Source organism: Carassius auratus, unplaced genomic scaffold, assembly GCF_003368295.1.
Source record: "Carassius auratus strain Wakin unplaced genomic scaffold, ASM336829v1 scaf_tig00021839, whole genome shotgun sequence".
Taxonomy (NCBI): Eukaryota; Metazoa; Chordata; class Actinopteri; order Cypriniformes; family Cyprinidae; genus Carassius; species Carassius auratus.
Genome location: NW_020525139.1, coordinates 39,817 through 53,279, shown reverse-complemented (window position 1 = coordinate 53,279; position 13,463 = coordinate 39,817). Strand labels below are relative to the sequence as shown.

General features: G+C 37.3%; 1 protein-coding gene across 6 annotated transcripts; it reads left to right on the top strand.

Moving 5' to 3' along the window:
- Positions 1–2,265: 2,265 nt before the first annotated feature.
- On the top strand, positions 2,266–10,235 carry LOC113077163 (FAD synthase-like). Of its 6 annotated transcripts, none has more exons than XM_026249616.1 (8): positions 2,266–2,757; positions 5,564–5,716; positions 5,918–6,677; positions 6,804–6,951; positions 7,652–7,750; positions 8,343–8,532; positions 9,721–9,794; positions 9,884–10,235. In XM_026249616.1, exons 1-8 carry the CDS (start codon positions 2,461–2,463, stop codon positions 10,017–10,019), a joined length of 1,857 nt encoding a protein of 618 aa, XP_026105401.1. In that variant the 5' UTR covers positions 2,266–2,460; the 3' UTR covers positions 10,020–10,235. The 6 variants fall into 6 exon arrangements, with proteins under 6 accessions (XP_026105401.1, XP_026105402.1, XP_026105406.1 ...); XM_026249617.1 differs by having other exon boundaries at positions 5,567–5,716; positions 9,884–10,021; XM_026249621.1 differs by having other exon boundaries at positions 2,621–2,757; positions 5,492–5,716; positions 9,884–10,021.
- The last annotated feature ends 3,228 nt before the right edge of the window (positions 10,236–13,463 follow it).

Below are 13,463 nucleotides of genomic sequence, written 5' to 3'. Positions count from 1 at the left end.
TTTTGTAAAAAACGCTATACAAATAAACTTGAATTGAATTGAATTGAAAAAAAAATACAGTTTGGTTCTACATATCAGTTATGACACGTTTGAATCATTAAAAAACATCATACTGGACGATTTCTATAACACAATTCACATAAAGGCAAAGATTAAGTAAGGATAAAACTTTAAAAATGACAACGAATCTAGATTCTGAAAAGCTATCATGTGGTCTTACAGTAAGCACGCTGGGTAATAATGAGACAAAATTCTGTTAAATGTCAAAAATAAATAAATAAATTGTGTCAGTACAGGCCATAGAACTGGCGATGTTTAAAATAGAAAGGCTGCCGAGACAAAAGTAAACCGCCAAGTCTTGCCTCAAAACCTGAGAGATTGTAACAAGTTGAAACTGCTAGCATTCGAGCACGTTCCGCACGGAGCAGTCTGGATTCCTGTCCCGGATCGTACAGTCATGACTGTGGTCAACTTTTGCCAAACTTACCCGCTCGCTTCCTCTCGGCCCCTCGATTCCGGTCCTGCTCTCCTAAGCACTTTTCAAATCAACTGCTGGAAATGTCACATTTGAGGAACAAAAGACGGTCCAGATTAGAAATAAAGCACTGGGCTCGCCAGGCTCATTTAAACGTCGAGTACGAGTAATGTAATGAAACTTTTCTTTTCGGCTCTGCCTTCCTTTCCTCCCCAAGTCTTCCCCCCCTTGTCCACGGTCCAAAAAAGTCACTTCCGCGATCGGATGGCTGCTTGTATCATGTGGTTTGGCGTCCACGAGAGCGCTCGCACCTGGCTCTGTCAGCGCGCGCCCTTGACCTGTTTTTATTTATTTATTATTACGTTCAACGACGGGGACTCACAGTTCAACAAGTAACGAATTTTGGAATATGAGCTCATTCATGACTTAGCTACCTAAAAAAAAACTTGTAGCCTATAAGAAGCCACTATTTAAGTCGCAGTTAACACTATCATGAAGAGAGTTTAAGAATTTAAGAACAGTGCAAGTCTATAAGTATATATATAATAGAGGTCTTAGATTTCATGCCACCGTGCAAAAAGTTATTTAATAATATATCCAAAATTAAAGCTTTCTCCTAATTTAACCTCATGTATTTCACAAGTGATATGACTTTTTCCCCCCTGTGGAACTAAAAGTAAAAATGTTTTTAATGTCCATTTTTCTTACTTGCAATGACAAGAAATTGTGTCTAAAGATGTCAAGTCTCAGAATAGTGAAATCACAAAAAAAGTATCAGAAAAGTAGCCTGCAAACACAATATGGCAAGTCATAGCACCAAAGCACCAGCAAACAGAATTTGAACGAGGGCTGTGAATCCAATTTCATTTGTTTAGTCTAAGAATAAGAACATTGTGCGAGTTGAATCTGAGCAAAACACACAGCAGCACTTTTTTCAAGAACTGAAACTGAATAAACTAGGTCAGGGGTCTTCAACAGGGGGGTCTGCAGAATATTGCAGAATTACATTTAATACCTGTTAAATACAAAAACACAATATTAAAACAGTGAATGCTCAAATTTGGCTAAATGTTTCGTTTTAGCTTGATATAAATCAGCCATCTGTTGACAAAATTAAGAAAATTATAAATCTGCTTATTTTGCTTTTTATTTCAGGGAGTCTGTTTCTAGTTACTATTTTACGAACATCGAAACATCTTAATTTAACAAATGATAATATATGCCTGTTACTGTATTTTCAGAAATATTTTATATGAATGATTCAAAGACTCATTCGTAACATAAAAAAGACAACCTGAAGTCGCCACCTACTGATGGAACCTGCAGAAAGGGCCACTAAACAATTCAATGATCGAACTGAACCAATTCAAATGATTCGAATCACTGAGATGAATCATACTTACTATGAAGCCCTCCAAACACCACACGCTGGTGACGTCTGCTGGTCAAAACTGTGTAAACGCAGCAAAAGCTCATCCCAAACATCTATAAAATAATTTTATTGGGGAAATGCAAATCTTTCAGTTTAATAGTTTAATCTATTACTGCAATTAATAAATCATCTTATAGAATATGAAGTGTTTGTAAAACGTGTACATTTAGGACATGTTTTGGTTGTTTTATGGAGAGCTTGGTTAATCAGGTCAATATAAAAGTCTATTAGCTACAACTCTTCCTTTTTATTCTACAAATGTGTCATTGGAATCGGTACAAATTTATGAAACATGGCGAAACATTGAAATTTCAAAACGTTTCTGAACAGTTTTAAAGTGAGGAAGCCTCGTTTATTGACATCACGTGACTTTGGCAGTTTTCACGGGTTCGAAACAAATGATTCTCAAAGGTTCTAAAGCCCATCGCCGGGCTTCGAATCTGCTAGTTCTCTTCCGGGATTGAGAGGACTACAAACTGAACAGCTCGATTTACAAAAGAGAAGAAAGTGCACGCAAACTTTATTGGTTTCGCGTGGCGGTGGATTTTTCAAAATGGTGCGCGTGTGTGCTTATCCTGGATGCTTCAACCAAGAGAAATCCGTGAGACTCCGTCAGTGGGCGTCAATGCAAGAGGAAAGTTTGACTTTTCACACATTGCCCCTGCACGATCCAGAAAGATTGAACCTGTGGCTGATCGCCCTTCGTCGAGATACCGGAGCACCAGTCCAGTCCATCCGAGGATTGAGGGTCTGCAGCCAACATTTTGTACCGTCCGATTTCAGTGTAGCCAAAGGAAATAAAAGGCGTTTGTGTTCAACAGCTGTGCCTAAGATACAACAACGTGCTGAGGTAGGTGTGGAAATACACATTTAGCGTAATCATATGATTTCCCATGGAGTTGACAATGATAATTTCAAGGGGGCTCGAGTCCGACCCGAGTTATTTGGTAAAAAAAAAAAAAAAACTTTAACTAAGCGATGCGACGGATAATATATCATGCGGTGTCTGTAGACTTACGAAGTAAACATGTTAAACATAGCGTAACGTTACTATTAAAATTACTGAGAAACAAACAAACTTAACCATCATATACATTTTTGTGTGTCAAAGCTGCTTACAAGTGGCCATAAGACTAACCGTAGAAGAAAACTAAGCTGATTTGATATAAATGTTTAACAGTTGTTCAAAGGGATAATTAATTGTGAGCATTTACAATAGAATCAACGTTAATTTTATAAGAGACAAAAGCAAATAGTCTGCTTTTACTTCCACGGGGACGTTCCCGCCCTCATTACGCTGATTGGTTAGTTATTAAGGAAGTAATGAAACGCCTCGCTTCAATTGGCCAAGAGACGTCACGTGACCGGAGGAGTGCACCATGTGTTCTTACTGATATGTAACTGGCGTAGTTAGGGTCTCGTCCGGTAGTAAACGTTATAAACCAATTCTAGCTTTAAAAAATATACATATCCCGATTCGGTATTGTATTGAGCTTGCATTAGCTAGTATCGTTAGCTGGTAACTTTATCAATGTTCACAGATGGCATGTTCATAGCTTTCAAATGACCGTGACAGTACCTTGAGTTTTCCTGAGCCAGCCTTCAATGAGATAACTGCTCCATTGAATAGCTTTTAGTTGGCCACACAATCCGGGCTAAAGCAAGGATTCAGTTACGTGCCTTCCAGGTAAGAGAACTGCCAACAATCGTGAGTGATTTCATTTCAAGTCACTCTATGGTTTGATGAACCAAAAAAGAGTAAGATGTAATTGAACTAAAACAGCAGTGACATGAATCATTGGCAGTGACCGCTGTTTTCTGCTTTAGACTGACATTGATGTGGGAATATAATAGAAATGCAGTACTGTAGAGGTACAGCAGTTATGAGGTGAAGAGTGATTTTGTTGTTAACATCTAACATGGGGATACATGATTTAGGAAAAAACTTGGTAAAATTTTTGCGATGTGTATATATTTACAAGTATTGCAATATATTCACTGAAAATATCAAGAAAAATTGTTTTATTTTACATCACAGCTTACCCTTAAATCTTCTCTTTTGTTGACAACTGCCCGTTTATAAGCGCTTTGTATTAAAGTTTTGGGAAGATGGTTGGTGCGTGTTGAGTTTTTAAATGCATGTTATAAAGTTTATAATATAAACAATCCAAAACCTTTCAGAGATGAGATTGTGTGGAGAAGCATTTACTTTAAATCAAGAAAAGACTTCTTGGCTTGTCTTGAAGTCGGTGTGGTGTTCACACTACGTGACATTACGTAAATGATCCACAACAGGAGTTCATAGACTACACAAGCTGAAAACGTGTCTGTCACCCAATGACTCTATCACAGCATAAATTATCAAAGATGTGATCTAATGCTGGGTACACACCAAAAGATAATCGGACTGATTTTGGGCCAATTTCCCCCTTTCCGACAATCAGATTTTCCCCAGAGTGTCCGAACCTGATCGGAAGAACGTCGTAGCCGCCCCGATCACAAATCGTAAATGTTCAACATGTTTAATACTTACGCTCTGGAGATCATCATGTGAAACTAAACAATATCCAATCAGAAAGCGAATGATCATGTTCTTAAGGAGTGATAACAATTATTTAAAGTTTATTTAATAAGGCAATTTTTTTTTGCGAGATTTCCTGTGTTCACAGTCAAGACTCTGGTTGAAAATCTGCTCATGTGTGGTGTGCTGTTTTTGTCACATCATGGCACACCACACACTATAAGAGCAAGACGGTTAAATCTAGGATTTTTGTTATCCTCATGTTTGTGGTCGATCACATTTAGAAAATCTTATAAGATGTAAAAAATCTTTTGGTGTGTACCCAGCATAACAGAATCAAAGATGTGTCGCCGACGTCCATGAAATATTTGGCATGCTAAATATCTGGACCTGTCTGCGATTCAAAAACCCTGTTGTGTGAAATGAGTTCTGACTAAAAAAACACGTTGGCGATAACCTACAGCCAATGAGAGAGCAAGAGACAGGGCTTTGAGGAGGAGTTATTTCCTTATTAATTATCGCTTGCGTATGATTGTGAAACATAGTTTGCAGACCAGACAGAGTTGTAGGTGATCTTTCCTGATGATAGATAGATAGTCATGCAGTGTGAAGACAATGGCGATCCAACGACTTGGAAAACCATGCAGTGTGTGAAATGTGCATGAAAACCATGCATAAGACTCTGAAAACACAGGATCATTAGCTGGTCATGTGTAAATGAGCAAAGTGCAGCGCTCCATTGAAACATTCAGAGCATTTAATTAAATTAACTGCAGTCTTTGCAATTTGATAATTACACAAAGTCATGTCACGATTTTGGTTTCATTCCTATTAACCATGCAGCCTTAAGATCTGTGAGTTGTTTTTAAATGAAAGGTATGTCTTGGTTTCATGTTACACAAAGTCATCTAGAGAAATCTATAGATCTGCAGAAATTTTGATTTGTATCCACATTTTTATTGTGTTTGATGTTCAGTCTTAAAATTTGGCATTGTAATTGATCAAATTTAAAAGTCAAGTCGACTAGTTTTATTGCTCAGACTTTTGTGCTTGTTCCCAACAGACCCTCTCCATCTGTCTCTTCCTTTTTCTTTCATTGCCTTTCTCCTGTGTTACAATTTTTGGCTGAATGCAGCAGGCGTTGCCTCGGATCAGTAAAGTAGTTAAGAGGGTTCAGCGAATTGGTAGCCAAATCATCCCAATGGCTCAGAACTGCACTGCGTCCTCCACACAGAAAGATGGTGCTGTCACAGCAGCTATTCTCATCATAGGAGATGAGATCCTCAAGGTAATTTACAATAGCCATTGATAATAGTCACAATTAACCCTGTGTCTTATATATGATGTTATTATGACAGTTGGGAGCTGGATTATCTGGATATGGATTATCCGTTTTCCGACCATTGACAGATGCAGGGACATTTCCACTTCAGAAATTAAACTCTTTAAGAATTATTAGAAAGCAATGGTTTATATGCTTACATTACAGGGCCACACTGTCGACACTAATAGTGCTTTCCTGTGCCGTGGACTTCGCAAGCTTGGCGTCACCGTAGAGCGAATCACTGTCGTACCTGATGTCCAGGAAGTCATTGCTAAAGAAGTGGCACAGCTTTCCTCCGCTGTTACTCACCTCATCACGTCCGGTGGCATCGGTCCCACTCATGATGATGTCACATTTGAGAGCGTTGCGATGGCATTTGGCGAAGGTCTGCACGCTCACCCTGAACTGACAAAGCTAGTGGAGGGGTTCTTTGGCCCAGACACACCCAGTAGTGCCCAAATGAAGCTTGCCATGGTTCCAGTTTCAGCCAAACTCAATTTTGGCATAGACCCTCAGACAGGCCAGCGAAATCGTTTCCCTCTTGTCAGTGTCCGCAACGTATACATATTTCCCGGCATCCCCTCTCTGCTGGAAAAGGCTTTCAATGGACTGGCCCATCTGTTTTCAGGTTCTGGGACCACCTTTCACACCCGTGAGGTGTTTGTGGATGCAGATGAGACTGATATTGCCCAGTGTCTAACAAAACTGCAGGCAGATTGGGGCAAGCGTGTCTCTCTGGGCTCTTACCCAGACTGGCTTAGTAATTATCACCGTGTCCGATTGGTTTTGGACTCTGGCAGTGCGGAAGAGGTGGAACGAGCAAGAACTCAACTGATAGAAGAGCTACCTGAAAGATCTGTGGTTCCTCTCATCACTGACCCAGTGTCAGTCGCAGCTGAAGAGGTGTACGCACTCTCGAAAAGCGGTGAGCTGCCTTTAACCAAATTTGAGTGATGTTGTTGCAGTCACTTACATGTGTTTGATCTTGACCAGGTTAGATCTCGATTTAAATCAGTTGAGAATAACCTTGTTAAACATGTATATCTCACAGAGACGATGCTGGGGAAGAAAGTAGCTGCAGCATTGGGGACCATTGAGATGGCGATGGAGAAATACTTGACTAATGAAATCTGTGTGGGCTTCAATGGTGGCAAAGACTGCACAGCTCTACTGCATTTATATTATGCTGCTCTGAAACGGTAAGAGACTAAATTAAAGACAATGGCTAGACAGAAAAAGGAGAATATTGTTTGTAATTTTGTAAATAATTTTTGCCCAGTATCGCCTTTAAGTTTAGTGACCTCAAAACGTATTTGGACTCTTAATAAAGCAAACTTAAATGTATAGTTCACCCAAAAATTCTGCCATCATTTACTTACATTCACCTTTAGAGATAAATGATTAAATTAACCATTTAAGACAGCACGGGCATTACTTCCAAAAATATTACAGAAATAGATGTTTAAGTCATAAAATAATAGATATACTATCTGACATTTAAGACAAGTATTTGGAAATGTTCTGGTTGTCAAATGCTAGTGTATCTTCAGAGTTATGTTGATGAACTAAGGCTGCAATTATTTTGCTAGGTTTGTAAACTTGAGGAGAACTGATTCCATACTAATGATCACCTTAAGACCTCTATGCATAAAAATGTCTAAGAAAAACTTCTCACATCTGCATAATTTGTTTGCAGATGTCATGTGGTTTGCTATTTTCTGTGAATGCAGAAAATGTATACATTGAGTGTGTCCAAATACTCTTTGGAGCACTATATGTATTTATAAATGCTGTGAATTGAATCTAATGTCCATGTTTAATTGGCAATAATATAAATTTAATAATATAAAAACATCTTTAAAGAACAACCCCCCATCTCTCTCTCTCTATCTCTCTCAGGCGGTATCCAGATAGTAAAGACAGATTGAAAGCTTTGTACATTCGAATTGTCTCTCCTTTTCCAGAAATGGAGAGGTTTTTGCAGGATACGATTAAAAGGTAAGACAAGGTGTCTTTAAAAAAATGTGTGCATGTATATATGTGTGTGTGTGTGTGTATTAGGTACAGCAATGATTTAAAGAGGAGATCAAAAATCTGGGATGGGTTCCTTTCCTCCTGAGTAGGTAAATCTCAGACTGGATCCTCTGACATTTCTCCCAGAATTTTTTGCATACATCAGAAAACGGCATATGAAAACTATTTACAGTATGTATATGATTTAGTCATTTCTGATTCAAACAATTATTTTGACCAAATTTCTGAATTGTGAAGTTTTCCAGATAGGCTTTGAGCAGTATAACACTAATGTTAGAATCACCAGTCATGTTTGGTTACGCACATACAACATGGGATCTGGCACCAGCTAGTTAGTGAAATGTCTTAACCAAATCACTCGACTTTCAAGGGAGACGTGCCATCTGTGAGCCCTAACAGCTTTTGTACAGCTTCAGACGAACCAGCTGCAGTCTGTTCCTCATCCATGATGAGTTGAACATGGATCCAGCCCATCCAGGCCTCATTAATTCATCAGTGTCCATCAAAGCTCCATAGGTGTAATTAATTGGCACATCTCGTCCTCTCTCTTCTATAGATATGACCTGGAGCTGTTCTCGGTGGAGGGCAGTATTCGGCAGGCTCTGCATGAGGTCCAGGAAAGGAGGCCAGATTTAAAGGCGGTTCTGATGGGAACGAGACAGACTGACCCTTACTCGCACACACTGACACCCCTCTGTCCCACAGACCCGGGCTGGCCTGAATACATGAGGGTTAACCCACTGCTGGTAAGGGGGAAAGAATATATATATCTGTGCTGCTTAATATTTTGTTACTTTTTTTTTTTTTTTTTTTTACTGACTTCGAACTTTTGAACATTAATGTTAGATTAAAAAATTCAACAAACACATGAAGCTTTGTGCCACACTGCTTAAATTGATAAAGCAGTAAAGCCTATCCTGCACCTAAAACAAGGAGTCCAAAGCAGGGACTGGTGGGACAGTATTACTTCATAGATGGTAAGTGGTGGAAAAAAGTTTAGACTGGCACTTATGATTCATGATTCATTTATAACACTTATGATTTCAACAACAGCATCTCATTCTGTGCATTGATATATCATTAAGTCATTTAATTTCACATGCAGTGCACTTTCCAGTTTCAGTTTTCAACCCGTGTAAGTGTTTACATGTCCTAAAAATATAAACATTTCTGTTATGATGTCAAGATGACATGTACACCTTTCAAAAATGTTTTTTATGACATTAGTCTTTGGTAAATCGTTCAATTTTATGTGTTGCCCAGCGGCAACACTGCAATAGTGGAATGACATTATTACAATTGCTTAGCTAGCTAGCAAGGTCAGCTGCCATCTGTTAAGCTGTAACAATAACAACATTAATACTAGTAATATAATGTTGATTAGTCGTATGTTAACTGATAGGAACCCTATATAGATTACAGCAATTGAATTGAATCTGAATTTAATTGAACCGATGAGCTTGTAAATCAAAATTGAATTGATTTGTGAAATCTATCAATACCCAGTTCGGGTATTTTCTTTTTTTTTTTTTATGGACTTGGTTCTAAACATTTATTGCACATTTAATGTAATACAGTATTACTATACCTGTGTATTATGTGACCACGCACACACAAACACACAAATATATACATAAAAACAGACAAAAACCCACCTTTCCTGTAGTGTCTAAACTGACTCCACAGTCAGTAAATCACTGTCATGTCTCCCACTCACTCTCATGTAAGCCGGCAGCAGAAACAGCCAAGAGATGGTGAATGATGATGAATGAGGCTCTCCAACATCATTACACAGCAACTCCATCATCACAATCAGTGGTGCTTATGTAAAAGACACTGCAGTACAGCATGTTCTCTGAATTACAAATGCCCTGGATCCTTGTTACTTCGAAATGTTTGCCTCATATCCACCATCTCTCTCTCTCTTTCCGTAGGAATGGTCCTATCATGACATCTGGTCGTTCCTCAGAACCTTGTATGTGCCCTACTGCATTCTGTATGACAAAGGGTGAGGTGCTTCTCTTCACAGTCAGTCTTCACTTATCAAATGAGATTGTCTTCATGGTTTGCGTTTGCCCTTATCTCTCATCCTCGTAGATACACTTCTTTAGGCAGTATGGATAACACATGCAGGAATCCATCTCTTAAAGTGGTGGACGAGAGAGGGGTGACTCGCTACAAACCTGCCTACAAGCTGGAAAATGAGGAGGAGGAACGCAACTCAAGGGCATGACTGAGTTTTTTTCGAGTTTAGATGACTCGTTGTGAAACTGAGGACATTTTGAATAAGGAACTTAATCTGAAATATCATCTCAGTAACAGATCTTTTAAAAAGCCCCAGTATTTTTTATTCTGAAGAGTCTGTCTATGAATGTGGATGCATAGAAAAGTGAGAAATGTCACTGTATGCTGTACTTAAGATTTATATTAAAACCGGATCAAATCATGATTTGTGTTTTGTGCCTCAGTTGTGGGGAACCATGTGTGCAAATCTTTTGTCTCATTTGGTGGCATTTTCCAAGTTTTTCACGTTAGATAACAGGACAAGCTAGTTAAAATAATTATGTTTTAAGCGACTTAAGTTTAAAGTGAAAAATCTCTTCAAAGATTAGAGTAGTCTTGCCGTCTGAAGAGCATCGTCGTTCACTGACAGGAGGAGGCACAGTTAATGAAATGCAATGGCTGTTTCCCGCCTCACGGGTGCGATGGAGTCACGTTATACATGGTTATTAAAATAAAGTACTCTATCCAAGCGAGATTCAATCCAAGGTTATCGATGTCCCCATCTGGAAATTCATCAGCGGTCTGGCGACGGGAATCGATGCGGTGCAATCTAATAAAGCGACTCGCTCACGGACGCGTGGCCTGTTACACTTCAGATGACCACCGTTACCTTTATATCAGCAATAACCTTTAATCTTAGACGATTTAAATGATAAGAATAGTTCTTTAATAAAAGTTAGATACAGCCCAACGTGTAATTAATGGAAATTATAAGAAAGGTTTGTTCATCGAGGTAAACTGATCGAATTTGTAAGTGTAAAGGTAAAGTTGTACATTGGGGTAAGATGGCCCCCTTAAAATGGGGCAAAAGGCACTCTGGGACATCTTGCCCTAAAATATTAGGTCGCTTGAAAATGATAAAGATGAAGTGTTAAAGAGTGAGTGAGAGTGAATCTGAGGATTTAGCTTTAGCTTACCTTCACTTCAGGACGAAGCATTCTGAGGTGTGTGTGTGTGTGTACACATTGGGGAAAAATTTGTAAGTGAGCTAAACCCAGAAAAAAATATTTTTGGGCACATCAAGAGACATCTTCATTTCTAAAAGTAAAATATATATATATATATATATATTATATATGTATATATAATATAAAAGAACAACAACAGAAACATATAGTAATAAGACTACTAATAAATACTGTGATGGTTTTAGGTTATAGTATTTAAAATTAGAAATAAGTCTTACACAATTAGACAAGTAAACGTGTGTGTGTGTGTTTAAACATGTTATATAATGTTCATAAGTCATCACAATATTTTGGAATCCATTGTTATGTATGCTATTTAATAATTCTTCAGCCTGAGAACGATACTGTAAACTTCATAAATCGATAGTAATCAAATACTTTTTCCTATAGTGTCTTGTAAATATAATTTTTACACGCACACATACAGTATATGTTAAAAAACGATTAAAAAGAATGTCTAGCTGATATTTTGATGTTTCCATTAATTAATACCATTCAAATAATACTGAGAAAATATACATTCAAGCTTGTGTAATACTTATATTATATGATATTGAATTAATATAATATGTGTGACTGAAGTACTCTCACACTGATTTAATTAGAACTGTTATAAGTTAAACATCATCTTTTTACATCATAATTAAAGTTTAAAAGAGATTACAATTGCTTTATTACAACTGCAACACATCTTTATCACAATATATACTTTCTAGTGTCACATGCTCATAAATGCACACACACACTAAAAGTGCAAAGGTTTTAGTTAGGGAAATCAATATGTTAATGTTATACTTTGTTCTTAGTCTTGCACCCCTGAATCCAACTTTCTCTCTATCAGTATCTCTGTTTGTCTTCATTACTTGAATTACTGGAATAGCTATTATAAGGAGGTGTCCAAAAATATTGATGCAAAGTACAAAATGTCACATCTTTTCTCTTTATCAGGGTCATATTTCTGAATGCTGAAATATTTAAGTCATGCTTCATTCCAGCATGACTCATGTAACTCTCCTTAAGGAGTGGCAACTTCTTTTCTACGAAACTCCAATGAAAGGCTGAATCATCACTCACTCTTGTCAACAGCTGACAGTACAACACATATAATAATAATATAGAGTTTCTCACACCCACCCAACATCAGAAAGGGGAGTTTGATATAGTTTATACTGTTTTATATTGTGTGTATGCCATTAATAAAGATATAAAACACAGAATATTAATATAGATTAAAGAGCAGTATTTGACTGTTCAATGATATTTTGTGCAATTTATTGTAAATAAAAAGAGTCAGATTTTGTTTTACAAGTAAATACTATTTTAGTATTTTAACTTCAGAATTTCAGATTTAATTCAATGTTATTTGTTTCTTTTTAATTATTTGTGACATATACAAGCAATTTCTGATAGAAAATTATTTAAAAGGAAAACACACACACAAAAAAAAACATTTTCCCCAGTGTACGATCCTCTTCAAATAGCATTATTTTACAAGATTAGACTGCATGTTGGTGTCTTATAAATAAAATAGGGAGCATATTATTGCACCTTTTGTAGTTTGCTTTTGGCCTCTGATAGAGCACGTATTGTGAAGATTACAGTAGATATCATAAATTTGACGATTTAGTGAGTTTTAAATATTTTCTTCATCATAACAGCTGACTGTGGTGAGAACACCTGGAACTGATCGAAGCACTGTTGACTTTAATCAATATATTTTCAGAGTGCCAATATTATCTGGATATCTGGAGAGAATTTCAACTCTTTTTTTTTTTTTTTTCTTTAAAGTGTTCCATGTATTAATTAGACAATATTTAGGTACAGTAACTTGGTATATTCTGTGTGCTATGTTGGACATGAGCTATTGTTCACACACTTAGATCATGTTTTATTAAAGTGTCCCAAGAATTTAATGAGGCTGTCATGATTTTTTTTTTTTACATAAACATATTTTCATATAAGGCTGATGATACATGGGGCAGCTTTTTGAGCAACTTTGTTTGGGCACTTTCACATTGAGAATGGGTGACAAATTTCTATCAGGGTACTTTAGATCGCTCATGGGCCCTGTGTCTCATGGTTGCCCGTTGACACACAATTGGCCAAAACAACAGCTCAAAAAGTTGCCCCGTGTCATCAGCCTAACTGTCATTTTTCTTTTTTTGAATGGTTTTTATTTAGAGACTATGTCTGGAACTTTTAAACTCCTCACTGTTGCATTTCTTCAAGAGACACATATCAATGATGTTAGCCATGTTGAAGACATTTGTGGTTGGAAACTATTTTACTGTTTTTATCATCCACGTAGCAAAGGTGTTGCAATACTGTTAAAAATATGTATTTTTTGACAAATTAGATTATACAGCTTGGCCGCACATAATAAAAAAGGCAAACAAGCTGATTTTGCAAAAAATAAATAAATTCAT